The 15,927-nt window shown below is 41.6% G+C and overlaps 1 protein-coding gene across 3 annotated transcripts in view; it reads right to left on the reverse strand.

The window, feature by feature from the left end:
- Positions 1–3,404: 3,404 nt before the first annotated feature.
- The window catches only part of fndc5a (fibronectin type III domain containing 5a), a 37,549-nt gene continuing 25,026 nt past the window's right edge, over positions 3,405–15,927 (reverse strand). The window contains exons 3-6 of one of the 3 annotated variants that reach the window (XR_012597331.1): positions 14,711–14,909; positions 4,816–4,905; positions 4,481–4,685; positions 3,405–4,089 (exon numbers count right to left, since the gene is read on the reverse strand). Coding sequence is in view for 2 of the 3 variants with exons in the window: in XM_074661137.1 (XP_074517238.1) it covers positions 4,030–4,089; positions 4,552–4,685; positions 4,816–4,905; positions 14,711–14,909 (483 nt within the window). In the remaining variant the exon portion in view is untranslated. The remainder of the gene's footprint in view (positions 4,090–4,480; positions 4,686–4,815; positions 4,906–14,710; positions 14,910–15,927) is intronic. The other 2 variants (XM_074661137.1, XM_074661138.1) reach the window with 2 other exon arrangements.

Below are 15,927 nucleotides of genomic sequence, written 5' to 3' on the forward strand. Positions count from 1 at the left end.
CAAGAAAGTAAATAAACATGTTTCCCAAAATGTCAAAGTATTCTTTAACAGTAAATTGGACCTGCCATAAAGTGGATGTATACAAGAGCCCTGCATTTAAATAAGGAATACAATATTTATAGAGGCAACATGTAGTGTACCATAATGTGGACTTGGTGGTGTATTGCATTTTTAGTTTTCAGTTTTTATTCAGTTGTCAAGTCAATTTTATTTAACATCACAAATTTGCCCTAGGGGGCTTTCCAATCTGTACAGCATAAGACACCCTCTGTCCTTAATAGACCCTCAATTCAGATATGAAAAACTTCTTCCTTGCTGAACCTCTGTGACAGCTTTAAAAATAAACCTCTTATGTTGCTAGCTGAAGTTTTACTCATTTAAGCAACAGAAGAGGGGGAAAGTAAAGTTAAAAGAAATGCCTACAGGTAATACATATAATACAAATACAAATACTACATATTTAGAAATATATTGTTGGCACACTTAAGACATGGCCTTAGTTCAAAGAAACCATCCAGGGAGACAATCATCATTATCCGTTACTGTGTGGATGGATGCCTATCGATTGGGCTACCGGTGCAGTGTTCCCGGGGAAAAAATGGATTCAACCTTCAGCCGCAGAAGTTTTCTGTGAAGTGCTGATCACTGGGTAATGCAGCAGAAAAACGTTTCGAGGAAGTTTGTCCTGGCAACAGCTAAGCGTTTGTGTTAATTAGTCACATTCTTTCTCCCTTTTCCCCACTTCGCTTTAAATCCTGCATGTGACATGAATCAGTGCTCATTGGAGGAGCGCAATCTTCAGCTTTTCCACTCTTATTAAGAGTGGAAGTGGAAGAAAAGGGAGGTGGGGAGCGATAGAAGCCTGCCGTTGCATTAGTCATCATTCTGCCAACTCCGCTCAACCGTAACCTTCATTGCTCTCTCTTAAACCACCTTTTCTGCATCTCTCTCCTCCACTACAGTCAAAGCTATGGGAGTTGTGACCTGTTGTGTTTGTGTGGTGCACACATGTATTTGTCTGAGTTTACAATAAGGATGGAGGATGGAGTCCATGCAGAACAACAGTAACTGATGCGGTCATCATTCTGTCTGTCGATACAGATTTCCAGCCGCTGAAAGGCTCTCAACCATTATGTTTGGATGATTATTTAAAGTATCCAGCGCTTTTCATCATCAAAAAGCACCCGATTCGACTGAGGCCATTAAATAGGCGTTATCAGTTGCTATAAGCACCATAGACGTGGGTCATTTGGGGCCAACTGTGCCTACTACATTGTAAAAGTGAAAGTGAAACTTAAAAGGAATACGTTCTAACATGTAAAACTGAATGAAACGTCACGTTTTGACCACAAACAAAACTACAACTTCTTCAGGTTTAGGCAACAAAACTACAACTTCTTCTCAACTTCTTTAGGTTTAGGCAAAAAAAAAGTTAAGTTTAGGCAATAAAACTACAACTTCTTCTCAACTTCTTTAGGTTTAGGCAAAAAAAAAGTTAAGTTTAGGCAATAAAACCACAACTTCTTTAGGTTTAGGCAAAAAAAAAGTTAAGTTTAGGCAATAAAACTACAACTTCTTCAGGTTTAGGCAAAACAAAAAATAAGTTTAGGCAATAAAACTACAACTTCTTTATGTTTAGGCAAAAAAAAAGTTAAGTTTAGCAATAAAACTACAACCTCTTCAGGTTTAGGCAACAAAACTACAACTTCTTCTCAACTTCTTTAGGTTTAGGCAAAAAAAACAACTTTTTGGGGTTAAAATAACTATAAACACAATTACACATTGTTGGTTTCACACAAGATGTGAACTCCGGTCTTGTTTCACACTGTCTATACTACAGCAACTGAGTCTATACTACAGCAACTTTTAGACCTTGTTTCAGTGATCTACTATGTGAATAGATGATGAAACCTACTACTGGGTGTAGTAGGCCCCTATTGACCCACACCTATGAGGCTTATAGCGACTGATAACGCCTATTTAATAGCCTGACAACAGTCTAATCGGCTGCAAAAAGAGTCTTTTCTTATTGCACATAAACAGTGCAATGGCATAATGTGATAGAAATGCATAACAGTAGAGGAGTGCTATGAAAAAGACTTTTAACAGCAGTGTATTAGCCAAAGAAATCACCTACATTTTCACCAGTAGCAGTACCCTTTTACATATACATTTTCCACATTAGTCATATTTCATTAGAGGCTCTCTAAGCTGACGCCACCAAACAAGAATGAAATATAAAATGTATTTACACGTTCAATGCCAACCATTTCTTCCAGATTTTCAAACCGCTCGGTCTACATGCCATCGGTAATGTTTACTTTGCACACACATTTAAATATTATGTGAAAGCTTAATGAATATGACACAAATGTAACATACAGGGCCTTCCGTCTCATTAGATAAATCATAAGATACAATTATTTTTAAGGCAGTACTACTGAATCAGCCCTCAAATACACCATTTGCTTTCTTACAACCAGTTCCTTTATGGTATACAGTGCACAGTACCGTATGGCAACAGTTGATCCCCTATTCTTAGTCTCCACAACGTGGAGTTTCAACGCAAATATTGACTTTGATTTGTGGAAAAAAAAGTCTCGATAGAAGCCCTTCTGTCTTGGTGACATCTGTTCAGGATGTCATAAGGAAGTCTCTGGGTTGGATGTTGGGCCCATAAAATGTTTTCCATGCTCTCCGTCAGAAGTTTTTACAACAGCGCTGAAAGACTTTTCTCTGAAAGTTCAGGAGAAGGATCACCTCAGGGTTGATTCCCTCGTAATTCGATGTGCAGTTTGTTCATTCTGTCTGAACGTTGCATGCTGGGAGGTCGAGTTTTGGACGAACGGGCTACAGAGTTCGAGTCCTTGCTTCCGTGCGTCACCGAAGGCTGTTATTGCTGATTTAAGGGATCTCTTCAGTGTCTCTACAGAGGACACTTCTCCATAGACATCCATAGAGTCCAGCCCCTTTTTAAAATCCATTAATTAGATGAATGCACTCCCATTATGCTTTGAAATTCATCACCCGCAAAGAGAAAGACACGAGGGAATACTAAAGGGCTCATCCTGGTACGTGGAATGTAACATTTCAGGAATCTATAATAAAAGAAAGAAAGGATGAAAGCAAATGTGACCAAGGTGACACCACACCCGGCCTGTTACGCACTTATAATACTGTATACATGTGTTCAGATGCCTTTCAATATGTCTTTTCTGACAAGACTGGGTGATTCGGCTCCGGTGGTGAGCCCGAGTGATCCCTCTAAAGCTGCTCTGGCGTCATCGCAGCACATCTTAGAAATTAGCCAGGTGGAGTCTGAATTCCCTGAGGGGGGAAAAATGAGCTCGCCAGAATGAAAACATTTCCCACAGGAGTGGGGGGGGATCTAAAAGAAAAAAAGATACCATAACAACAGGACTGCTCAGGTGGCACCTTGTTAAAAGTAAAACTACAATAGTATGCTTGAATGATCTACAGTGTTTACCTTAGAAAACAGAATATTATGAAGAGGATTAAAAGTACGAGCGACGATTTCGACAAAGTGGACGCATCTCAGAGCCACCCAGTAATGGGAAATGTCTACGGTTGGTTGTTGATAATGCACTGAAATACGGTGAAGAGAAAGAGGTGACACAGAGAGAGAGAGAGAGAATGAAAAGGTCTCTGGCTCCATTCATCGGCGTTGGTCCCTGGGGTTGGTTTATCTGCAGTCTCTCCACCGCCGGAGCCATTTGGCCCTAATCTCTGCCGCCCCCATGGTTACAGTAGTTATTGAGCACGGTGCAGCCTCTGAACTCTCGCCACAGTCACTCCGCTGCACTCAGACCAGCTCCGGGCCAGGTCCGTGGCCTGACCTCCCCGGTAGTCACGCAGCTTCAGCGGCGGGCCCCGTGCCAAAGGAGAGTAAGTGGCGCCAAGGGGCCCAGAGTCCCGGCCTCATCCTGACAAGCAGATGGGCTTAAAAAGGGGCCCCGCTTGTTTGTGAGAACACAAAGACTTTTGGATAAAGAGAAGACGTCCTGGCAGTCACACCTCGATGATGTTGACAGATGGCATCCTATTGTTGTTGTTGTTGTTCTTGGGGAACTGTGGGAGGAGAGAGGAAGATGACAGGTATGAGAAGGCTGCAGGGCTCACAGGAATCATACAAAAAGCTTCTTCAATGAGCATGAGGATGCCTCTGTACTCAGGATGCTTTATTGATGTTTACAGCAAGAGAGCGCGAAGGGATAAAGATTTGTTTCGACTTATTTTCTGCGCTGGTTTGGAGGCAGGAAATGGATATGGTATGGGGCTCTGTGCATTGACCAAAAAAAGAACTTATTTGAAGCGATGACTTGTGTGTGGTTTGTTATCTGAAGTCATGCACATAATGTTGAAGCAGCGTTTAAAGCCTGAAGGTTCAGATGACACTATGATTGATTGTGCATGAAGTGTCAGTGGAATAAAAAGTCTAGAAGTGGCCGGGACCATTCACCTGCCCGACGCCGCTGTGGGGGGGAGGCACCCAGTGGGGCGGGGGGGGAGGAGGGGGTGGGTTGGTTATACCTTACTGCGCAACAGCCCCCCCGTCGGATGTTCAGGAGTGCTGCACTCGGAGGAGTTTTTGGCTTTGTCCTTGTTGTTGTTGGGCTCGTTGTCTTTGATTATGTCGTACTGGCGACAGAAGAGAGCGATCACACCTGGGAGGAGAGGCGGGAGAGTTTATTCATGATCAGCCAAACACAAATGAATGGCCCCTGCTTTTGTGTTTTCTGTTATTTTGAGTAAGATCACGTCAGAAAAACTGTCTGAAACAGTTTTGGGCCTCACCTGCCCACATGATAAGAACCACCACGATGATGATGAGCTCCCCCGCCCTCAGCTGGGTGGACTGGCCCACTTCTTCCATCGTCACTTCGTCTGAAGGAGTCAAGGGGTAACATATTAAACTTTTAGTGTGAAGTGGATTATGATTGACTATTCTGTATTATGACCGAAACACGGTAGAGAAATTTGCAATTATTTAAAGGAGCAGTGTGTAACATTTAGGGGGATCTATTGGCAGAAACTCTGGCCCTTTTAGTGCCTTAGGTCAGGGGTCAGCAACCTTTACCATCAAAAGAGCCATTTTAGGCAAAAAAATGAATAAAATAAAACTGTCTGGAGCCGCAAAACATTTGAGCATTGTGATGAAGGTAACAAAGTTTATAGTCTAAGTATATAGTATATAAGTCTAATGCAGGGAGGGCCAAAGAGCAAATGTACTACGGAGTATTAAGGCCACATTGAGAAAAAAAAGTCGTAATATTACCAGCATAAAGTCTCAATATTACGAGAATAAAGTCATAACTTTACAAGAATAAAGTTGTAATATTATGAGAATAAAGTCATAACTTTATGAGATAAAAAGTCACAATATTACGAGAATAAAGTCACAACTTTACGAGATAAAAGTCGTAATATTACGAGAATAAAGTCATAACTTTATGAGAATAAAAGAAGAAAAAGTAAAATTACTACTTTATAATATTATGAATTTATTCTCATAATATTATTACCTTTTTCTCTTAAACTTATGACTTTATTTTCATAATATTACAACTTTTTTTCTCACAATATTATGAATTTATTCTCGAAATCTCAGATTTATTTATTTTTTCCCCAATGGGGCCCTAATACTCCATAGTACCGTCATACCATAGACCTACAACAATGATAAATAAAAATGGAAATGTAAACAAAAAAAAGTTATTGATTTCCATTTTTAAAAATCCACAGGGAGCCACTGGAGAGGGGCTAAAGAGCCGCATGTGACTCCAGCTGCAGGTTGCTGACCCCTGCCTTAGGTGAAATTTGGATTTGGAGTAAAAAATTAAAAAAATGCTACCCACATCAGACATCACATTGGTTTTAAAGATATAATATACAACAATTTCCTATAAAACAATGTATAGACTGATACAAAAATAATCCCTCTCAATCATCACTTATGCCCCACTAGAAGTGTGTGTCGGTGTCTGTTTCTGCAGAGATCCTGCAGCCCTCTGCCTGTATTTTTTCTTTTCTTCTTATTTTGCTTTGCTCGGGACGCTGCTGGGCGTCTGCAAACAGCCTTTGAGCCCCATGTAGGGGTGTAACCACCCAGCCAATAACAGCGCGCAGGATGTGCAGCCCGTTCAGGTGGACAAATGCCGCCGCTTTGTCACGCCCCTCGGTTTTTGATACCAGAAGTCAAAAGCTTTAGGCTATACATCGATGAGCACAAGTCCCCCTTTAGATGCTTTGCGGCCGATGTATTTGTTTTTAAGTTAAACGTTCTCTTGATGTTGCCAACATGACAGTATTGTCTCAGATGACCTTTCCTCACCTGACGTTTGGATAACATCCCTTTTACACTCAATGGCCTGTCATAAAGTTTTTGCATCATCGCAGACTGTAATATTCTGCATTTACGTATTAGTGTTTCTTCGTCTTGAAGCAAGTTGTTAAACAGCACAATTATTCAACATATCAGCAAAATTGTTTCCTATGAAATCAGGATTTTCACAGAGTCTAATGACTGACACTTCAAACACGCTGAGCTTGGAGGCAAATAAGTCAGCATCACTGTATTTATGCAGTGCAGCTCTCTTTTATAATAAGTATTGCCAGGTTGCTCTATCACAGAATTAGGACACACACACATCCTGAGCTTGATATAACAGCTTTACATCAACCGTCTCCTCGGAAGGTAAAAACAGTTGACAGATCAGGGTGCTGTAATCAGAGGAGAGCTTTGTAATTTGAATAATTTTAGAATTTGTGACAGGGCTGATATAACATTCAGATATCAAACGGTAATCAACTTCTGACATCCATTTCTTCCTCTTACGGTAATTAAGGAAACTGTACTGTACATTATCGAAGGAGGGGGCTCAGAAAAAAGGGGAAGTTAGGGTTACGTAGTTGTTCTTTTTGCTGAAGTAGCAGTCTGACTTTTGAGAGAGCTGTGCTGCATGCTTTAACTTTTTTTCCATCAGAAATTTACATTTTATTTTAGCCTTCCATTTCAAGACCAATTTAACAAAAATAATGGCTTCAGAGTGCAGAGAGGGTTGTAAAGATGCACTTCAACATAAGCAGTTTGACAATTGCTAATTCCACTTCTAATGGACACATTTGTAGCTATTGTAAAAATGATTATTTTCATGAATATATTATGGTTTAAATGTGATGATAATCATCTTAATGTGTTACTTCTTTTAGAAATTAAAGCTGCTAAGTATGAAATTCAGAGCATTAATATAGCAGCAAACAATTATTTGCATTTTGCCTCTGGGGCTCCAGCCTCGAATGTTTTCTCCAAAGCTCTGAATATTTTAGGTTTTTAATATACCTTCAACTTTGTGTCGTTTCCCCCTCAGTCTCTCTGACTGGACAGCAGCCCAGATTATTACAGCATTTTGATTCAAATGTGTTTGTCAGCCAAACATTTATTCTGTGAACTCTACTCAAGAAGAGTGTAACAAAAATAGGCTTCATGATTACTAATGCTGTTTACGCCAACTCCCTACCCTTCCTATGTTATGTAACTTAAAACTGTAACATCAGACAATTTTTGCCTCTTTTTTGGGGCTTTTTTTTCAGGAGTGAAAATTAGTCATCCTCAACATTTGTTCTGTTATGGTTTCAGAACGATGAAGACCGTTGGGGAAAAATTAGATACAAAATAGGATATGCTCTACAGGTTTTTTTTTCCTTGGCAACTATCATGTTTTTCCCAAATGATCTACAGATTTTAGGTATTCTATTATCTCAAATGGCTTGAAAAATAGTGCATATATAGCTGCCTTAGATGGGGGAAATGTCTCCCAGAGGGAGCATGCCCCCGGACCTCCCTACTGTAGGTTTGGGCTTAGCCCCGAATGTTCATAACGTCTGGCTCCGCCACTGTTGGAGTAATACCTGTCTACCTGAGCAGAGAACGAAGTCTCTCCTCCTCTCTGTGTTTTGTAATCCAAGCATTTCTGTGCTTTGTTACGTTGTGTGAGTGCCTGTGAGTCTCTCTGTGGTGCCCACACTGGCCATCTCATGGCTGCCGCTCTGCACTGCGCTCAGACGGAGGTTACAGCTGATAACGCCGTTCTGACCCAACAACGTCGTCACGGAAGCGTAGTGCCCATCCTCTGGTTCCCACCCAAGTTAACACTGTTAGCTCTGTCGGCACTGTTGCCATTGATTGCATTGTTAGCACCGTCAGCTGCAATCTGTCGGCTCAGCTACCGCCACATTGGGAGCTGCGTGGAGGCAATAGAAAAGCTCTGAATTCCGTAATGGTGAAATGAGTCAGTAGCGACTCCGTACTGTACTTTGAGATGTTGGGGAAGGGTGTTGTATTTTTTTCTAAGTCAATGGGGGTGTCCAAAGAAAGTATTAATAATGTAGGGGAAGAAATATAAGATTCAAGCCTCCTCCACTCTCCAATAACTTTTGTACAGTCCCTTTAGGGGACTAAACTGCAGTCTGCATACAGTTATTAACTGGGACATTACTATCTTGAATTATACGCTATCACCGCTATAAACTGTTTCATAAACAGGCTTACAAACTACTTCATAGTCATATTTTTATTAGATCATCAACTTTGTCCGCTGCACCGGCTATTCATATCTGATCACAAAACCATACTGTCTCATGTCTTGGCCGGGATATCTGCAAACAGCGCGCTTCTTTAACTTTGATTGTATGTTCAATATTTGTAGGAACTATACTCTTACAACTTGCTTATTGTTATAATTTGATTCTTTAACCCCTTGATCATTTTCAGTTATTGCCTTTGCTTCTTTTGTAGTATTACCAGTCAATGTGGAGAGAATGGAGAGTTCACTTCTGTTCGTTTCCCACCCCATCATTAGGGCACCTTACTCCCACTAATACGGCTTAAAGTCATCCTTTTTTTGCTGTTCCTGAGAGGATAACGTTTGTCTCTCTCTGTCTTTGCTTTCCAAGTTCTCAGCGCACATGTAGAGCAAGAGCAGACCCAATTGAACTCTGCTGCTCAGTCATTTAATCCATTTGGGCTTTCATTGATGTACTCTTTTATTTGAGACAGTTGCAATTCAAGACCTACTTTCTTACTCTTGAGATGTTGAACTTGGTGTCACAGCTGCTATTCCCTGAATGTTCTGTGAACGTACCCGTTCAGATCTCAGTCTGGACACTACATCCGTAAGGGATACTGGCAGCTAGTCTTCACCTGTCGCCATTATATGTTAAATTACAGGTGCGGCAGAGTAAATGGCAGGGAGCTGAAGCACATTTTGGGCTGCAGCAGGAAAATAAGTGTTGATTTTCAAAAGACTGACGCTGGCAACTGGAACGGCGTAAACACAGCCAGACACACGCATGCGCGAGCAGCTATAGAGATGTATTTTGTGTGCTCACTAATAGGACTGGCTCTGAGAGCGCCCGATGGAGTCAAAAGATCACAGAGGGGTGGAACATGAAGAGAATAGCTGAGGCTTCATCCAGGCCACTGGGGGATCCTTCGTACTAGAGCGCGGCGGAGAGAGATAACGCAATGAAAAGAGTTAATCACAGCTCTCAGGATCAATTCTCACCAGCCCCAATTAAATCCCATCATAGTCTTTGAAGTCGTATGACCATCAGGAGGAATATCAAGGAGAGAGAAGCGCGTGTTTTCACGCCGTTTGCAGCAGGAGACGTCTGCGGGTTTCTATCGAACAAAGCAACAGCACGTAGTGACTTTTTCTTGCACTGCTGAGCGTTGTGGAAATCAGGGGCTTGATCTAAAGTTTACCGCAGCGTAGAGAGCGCTGCTGTCCTTTTATTAGATGCAGTATGTGACATTTTGGAGGGCCCAGTGTGGCAGGAACCCCACGCTCCAGTGGATTTTAGCAACAAGCAATTCTGCTGATCGATTGGCCTCTGTTGGCCAGTATTAACTAATCAAAGAACAGCAGCCCAATTCGCCTGACACTGTTGCCAGCCGGCCTTGCTGGGGCTAACTGGTCAGCTGTAACACCTCTAATGCACGCTGGCCATCTGCCAGACAAGGTTTTATGAATTAACAGCTTTAAAGTTCAATTAATGGGCGGGTCCATTATGTTTTTTTTGTTGTTTTTTTTAGGTTTTTCTATCATTCTATAGCTTCTCAGTGGTGTTCCTTATGTATTCAAGTTCAAACATAAAAATGTTGGTCAAAGTAAATATGTTTTAGCGTCAAAATGCTATTAGTCCTTCTAAAAAAATGTTCCCACGTGACCTGAAAATATGTTTTTCTGCTGCTCCCGTCCACAGCCGCTTTACCTCGCCGTCAGACAGCCCTTTCCAACGGGGAATTGAAGCAGTTATATCGCTCTCTTCAAAGCTACCAGACTATATTGAGAAAAGCAGTAATTTTACCTCGCAGAACGCGGGAGTATACCTACAACCCCATATCAAAAAATACGAACTAATCCTTTCAGTTATTTCCAAACTTAGCACAGCTAACTTTGACTCAGCTAGTGCTTTCCCGTCTTTATGCTGAGTAGGCTTAACACACAGAGATCGATATCCACCCTATCATCTCACTAATAAAAGTGAATAAGTGTATTTCCCAAAATGTTGAGCTATTCCTTTAAGGTGCCAAAGCCATATAGGATTCTTCCTTTGTCTTTTATGTGGCTGCTTGTTCTTCAGTGGCCACAAAAGAAAACCCAGAAGTAGTTTTGTTCATCCTATGGGATGTAGCAGAGCTGAGGGGATGCTGTCTGGGGAGATATCTCACAGTATTTTGCTGCAGCCCTGTTCCGACATACATATGAAGCTCCTACGTGACAGAAGAAAGTAGAAACTTTTGCTCCATCCTTGTTTTTCAGAGTTTCTCTGTGGGCCAGAGAGAGAATGATCTGAGGGGACCAATGAGCCTTGTTTGCAGTACTCTTCCCCCCCCTCGTTTGGGTGTTGAGTCAGGCTGATCTCGTACAACGTTCGTGACTATACCTACGAAAATAATGCACTATATTGGTATGTAATCCACGTAATTGTGAACCAGGAAGTATAAAGAGTGACAAAACGCCATGGTGGAGCTCAGGGTGGGTTGCGTTGGTAAAAAAACATCAGACTTTCACCCAGGAGACTGGTGTTGAAACCAGAAGTTTATTTGTCACGTAGCTTCCGTACTTAAGTTACGCCACTTCCGGAGTTATTTTAACCCAAACCACGATCTTTTCCTAAACCTAACTAAGTAGTTTTGTTGCCTAAACATAACCAAGTTGTTTCCTGTGAAGACAGAAGTATATTTTGAAAAGACTAGATCGAAAATTGACACTTGTGTCACGTGTTGCTGGACATCCATAGGAAAACGCACAAAAAAATGAGGAATAACTTTTTGTTAGATATCATACGAACTGTTGTATCACGATACGTTGGTCTGGTTCGAGTAACTTGTCCAGAGAGAGTGGACATCTGTGTAAAACACACATCATTTGTGTTTGTCTGTCACTCACTGACAGGATTTCTTATTTCCCTGTACCACTGCATCCTCCGTGACTTCTTCCACTATCTGTTCCCCCCCTTCTCTTTCTCTGATGCATCGTCTGTTCTTCCTGTTTTGCGACAGGTTGTGCTGTTTTTGCACCCTCATCTCTCTCGCTTCCTTTGATCTCCTGAAGCTTAGACCCATTGTGAAAGAGGAAATTAGATGAAACATGGAATAATCCTGCATTTCAGGCTCATCCTTCTGCTATTTCCACTGAGATCAGCATGATACGGCAGAACAGAAGGGCTGAGCAGTCGAGCGAGGATGGTGAAAAGCTCCCTTTTCTTCTGGAGACGTTCGCCTGTCATATCGGGACAATGGGCTAACATCTGTACTGAGGGACTCTCTCTCCCACACTCTCTACCAATTATCTGCAGCAAAAGACCAACTCTAGTTTTCTCTTTTTGACTCATTTTGTGCCTTTTCAATAACCATTAAACACTTTTGTTGTCATAGATTTGCAGAATGATAAGTAGGTAATGGTATGTGTCCACCTAGTTGGGAAAAAATGGGCAAATCATGCAAAATAAAGCCCTTCAGTATAAAAGCCCAACATATCCTGGTGGATTTAAACAAATCACTGCCTCGCTCTTATGGAAAATGAACATTCGTTTTGACGCTTTTGTTGCGGATCCTGAATTCTAACGACGCTCGATTTTCCACCGAATTACAAAACGTCGACTTGAAGAACATCTGCTCATCTGCCATCAAAAGGTTTCATTGTTCCAACGTCGCTAAGTTAATTAAACAGACATCCTTGAGCGGGCGGTGCAAAATGAGACAGAGAGGGATGTGTGGAGCTAAACTGCGGAGTTGTTGTTGTACGAGTGAAGGATGATGAATCACAGAGCTGCTCTCTGCGGATACGTGCTTTGTGAAACGTGTGCATGGTGGGAGATGTGTGGAGGAGCGGGGAAATCTCTTTTGCTTTGCGGCGGAGAGGGACTTTCACTCGCTGTGTGTGTGTGTGTGTGTGTGTGTGTGTGTGTGTGTGTGCGCAGAGCCTGCCAATATGTGGAAATCTTAAATTTTTTGGGAAATGGATGAGTGAACTGAGGCAGAGTGCTGTTTCCTCTAACAGCCTCAACAACCTCATTTTAAAAAACCCTCTTGGACGCAGCGATGAGCTGCTCATTTTAAAGGAATAATTCAACATTTTGGGAAATGCGTTGATTTTGACACTACTTTCGTGATGGTCAGCACAAAATCAATTCATATGTAATCGAAATTGTGAACCGGGAAGTATAAAGAGTGGCGATCGGAGGAGGTCGGGGTGGATGGGCAGGTCAAAAAACACAGGACTTTCACCCAGGAGACCGGCGTTCATGTCCTGTGTGAAAACAGAAGTCAACGTTGATTTATTTGTCACATAACTTCCGTGCTTAAGTTACACCACTTACCAAAGTGTGACCTTTTCCTTAAACCTAACTAAGTAGTTTTATTTTTGAAAAGACTAAAGCGGGAATTGAAATCACGTATTGCTGGACATTTGCACACAAAAACGCATGAAAAATACATTGTTGAAAGTTGTGCTTAGCGTCATGAAAAAAAAAGGAAATTCACGTCTATGTACACAAATCAAATAGATAAAGTTTTGTGACCGTTTCACAAACTGCCGTAAGACTGTGTTAAATATGAAGCTACTGCCAGCAGCCGGCTAACCTAGCTTAGCATAAAGACTGGAAGCAGCTAGACTGGGTCTATCTAAGGATGCTTTCACAAGCCATAGTCCGTTTGGCTATTCCGAATCAGAGTGAAATTGATACTTTTGGTTCGCTATCTATTTAGTCTGGTTTGTTTCACAGTGCACAATTTAAGTGGACCAAACTAAAAAATTATTTGCTGAGGGGCATGTACGAAGGAGTGAATTGATCTTTTTCACAATGTTTTCACTTTGACTCGGCACTGATCTACTGTGCACATGAATCCCCTCTCCTCCAGTTTATCTCAAATTACTTTATAAACGTCACTATTTTTGTGGTGAAGCAAGAGAGAGAGAGAGCCTTCAACGACGGGACTCCGACCCAAGCAGGAAAAGTTAACAGAGTTTGGTTTGTCCGTTCTGGGCTACTGTAGAAACACTGTGGTGCAACATGGCGGACTCCGCGGAGAGGGGAACCACTCCCTATGTTGATATAAACGGCTCATTCTAAGGTAATGAAAACACAATGATTCCTATTTTCAGGTGATTATACATTAAAGAAAACGCACTTATTAATATTATATTCCATTTCTTCCAAAAGATCCCCTAAATGTTGCACACTGTTCCTTTAAGGAGTGTATCATTTTCCTGTTGCCACTATCCCTCATAAAAAATTAATCACCACTCTCAATATAACTATATCTGTGTCTCTTTGTTCGCCTGAGTGTGTGTTTGTCGTTACGAGACACTGTGCTGTTTATGTCTGTGCACTGAGCCACTGCTCTGTCTTCACTGCTGCTGAAAAACAGCAGGAGAGCAAATCGCATCTGCAACATCAAGGTACCGAGCATGTGCATGTACACTGAAGGATGAAATATGAAAGAAAAAACAACTGTGCAGTTATTGATTCCTGTAACTTCTTTCTCTTGCCGAAACAACACACAGACACCACTACCTGTGCTAATAAGGCCTCGGTGGTGAGAGGAGCATGTCTTCTGTGCTCTGCAATGATTGTATTTATATTCTACATGTCCCTGCTCACAACAGAAGTTCTTTCTGGCTGCACACCCTGGGAGGTATCGAAGTATAGCTCACATGAGAGGTGAGTGTAAATGAGAGGAAGAATAGATGGAGCAGGGATTCAGCCAAAAGCACATCGATTCGCCGCCCCTCACAGCTCCGACTGCCTCCTCTCTGTCTGATGAATGCCTCTCCTCATTTTGGTTTACTGTGCAGTTGTGCTGGGTGCATGCAGGGTGAGGCACGTCAATACACAGTGAAGTATGGACCCCCCTCTGCAGTTTTATTCCCCAATTGTGGTCAACGGGGGCGAGCTTCAGGAGCACTCAGTTGTGAAATTTCATTTCACGCTTTGCGTGTCTATTGATTTTTATTGGTCTTTAGACAAAATCAGTCAAGATATTGTCAAAAGGCCAAGTCCCCTTTGCACTCGCTGTCTTGAAAAGGACAGAAACAGAGTGAGGAAGTGTGCAGTTTTTTTTCTTTAAGTGTGGATATGTTGGATGACTGAGCCAGCGTTGGTGTGTGTGTGTGTGTTTTACCTTTACTCTTAGAGGCCTGAGTCTCGGCCTCCTTCGGCGTTCGGAAGCGCAGCGGCTCGCTCAGAGGGCTCATCCCAGACATGCTGATGGACTGGACATGCACAATGTAGTCTGTCTCTTCCTCCAAGTCCCATAATGCACAGGAGCGCGTGGTGGTGTTAACTTCCTGGATGAATCGCAGCATGCGCACGTCTTTCTTCTGTTGGAGCACGACACGGGAGAGGATGGTGAAACACTGTTTACAGCAGGAGGACAGATGTTTTGTGTTATGTCATCATGCTCTTACAACAGTGGTGTAGGCCACATTGACTCACTGAGGAGCAGTGGAGAAAAAACAAAAAAAGGGTACCAACCAGCAAGTAGGCAGTTATAGTTAGGCTTTAGATTCACACAAGACTGACAATTTAGCCGACTGGAGGCTTTCTCAAAAGGCCTTCTGGTGTGACATTGTGGGGAAAAATGATGTTTAGAAATGTTTGGTGCAGGGCCATAAGGTCAGAGAGAAGTCCTCATAGAAATATGATAGGAGTAGAATGGGCATTCCAGTTGGTGTTGAGGCAGCATGACCCATGCCCGGCCAGTTGAGTTTTTTTCTTTTTTTTTCTTTCCTTTCCTCATAACAAAATAAAATAAAATGAAATATAGATAAAACTAAATGGAGGGGAAAATAAATAAAAAAATAAAATAAAATAAAAAATAAAATAAAAAAAATAAAAATAAAATAAAAAAATAAATAAAAAAAAAATAAAATAAAAAAAAAATAAAAAATAAATAAAATAAAATAAAAAATAAAACTTAAAAAAACACTTTACAGCCCCACTGACGTATGTTCTGTTGTCACCATAACAACTAAGAACAATCGCGATTTTCTTTTGTACTAGTCAAATGACCATGGAAAACAGCCAGTCACAATGCAGTAGGGCAGGACGAGGCCAAACACCTCATTGTTAAAGCACTAGTTCAACATTTTAGGAAATATGCTTTGTTCTTTTTTTGTTTTCTTTGCCGAGAGACAGATGGGAAGACTGATAACACTCTCATGTCTGTATGTTAAATATGAAACTGGAGCCAGGAGTTGGTAAGCTTAGTTTAGCATAAAGACTGAAAGCACCTAGCTGTTTCCCCCTACTTTCGGTCTTTATGCTAGGTTAAGCCAATCGGCTGCAGCTTCATGTTTTCAACTGACATATGCAAGAGTAGCATCGATCCTCTCAGCA

This window comes from Sebastes fasciatus, chromosome 15, assembly GCF_043250625.1.
Source record: "Sebastes fasciatus isolate fSebFas1 chromosome 15, fSebFas1.pri, whole genome shotgun sequence".
In the NCBI taxonomy this organism is placed as follows: Eukaryota; Metazoa; Chordata; class Actinopteri; order Perciformes; family Sebastidae; genus Sebastes; species Sebastes fasciatus.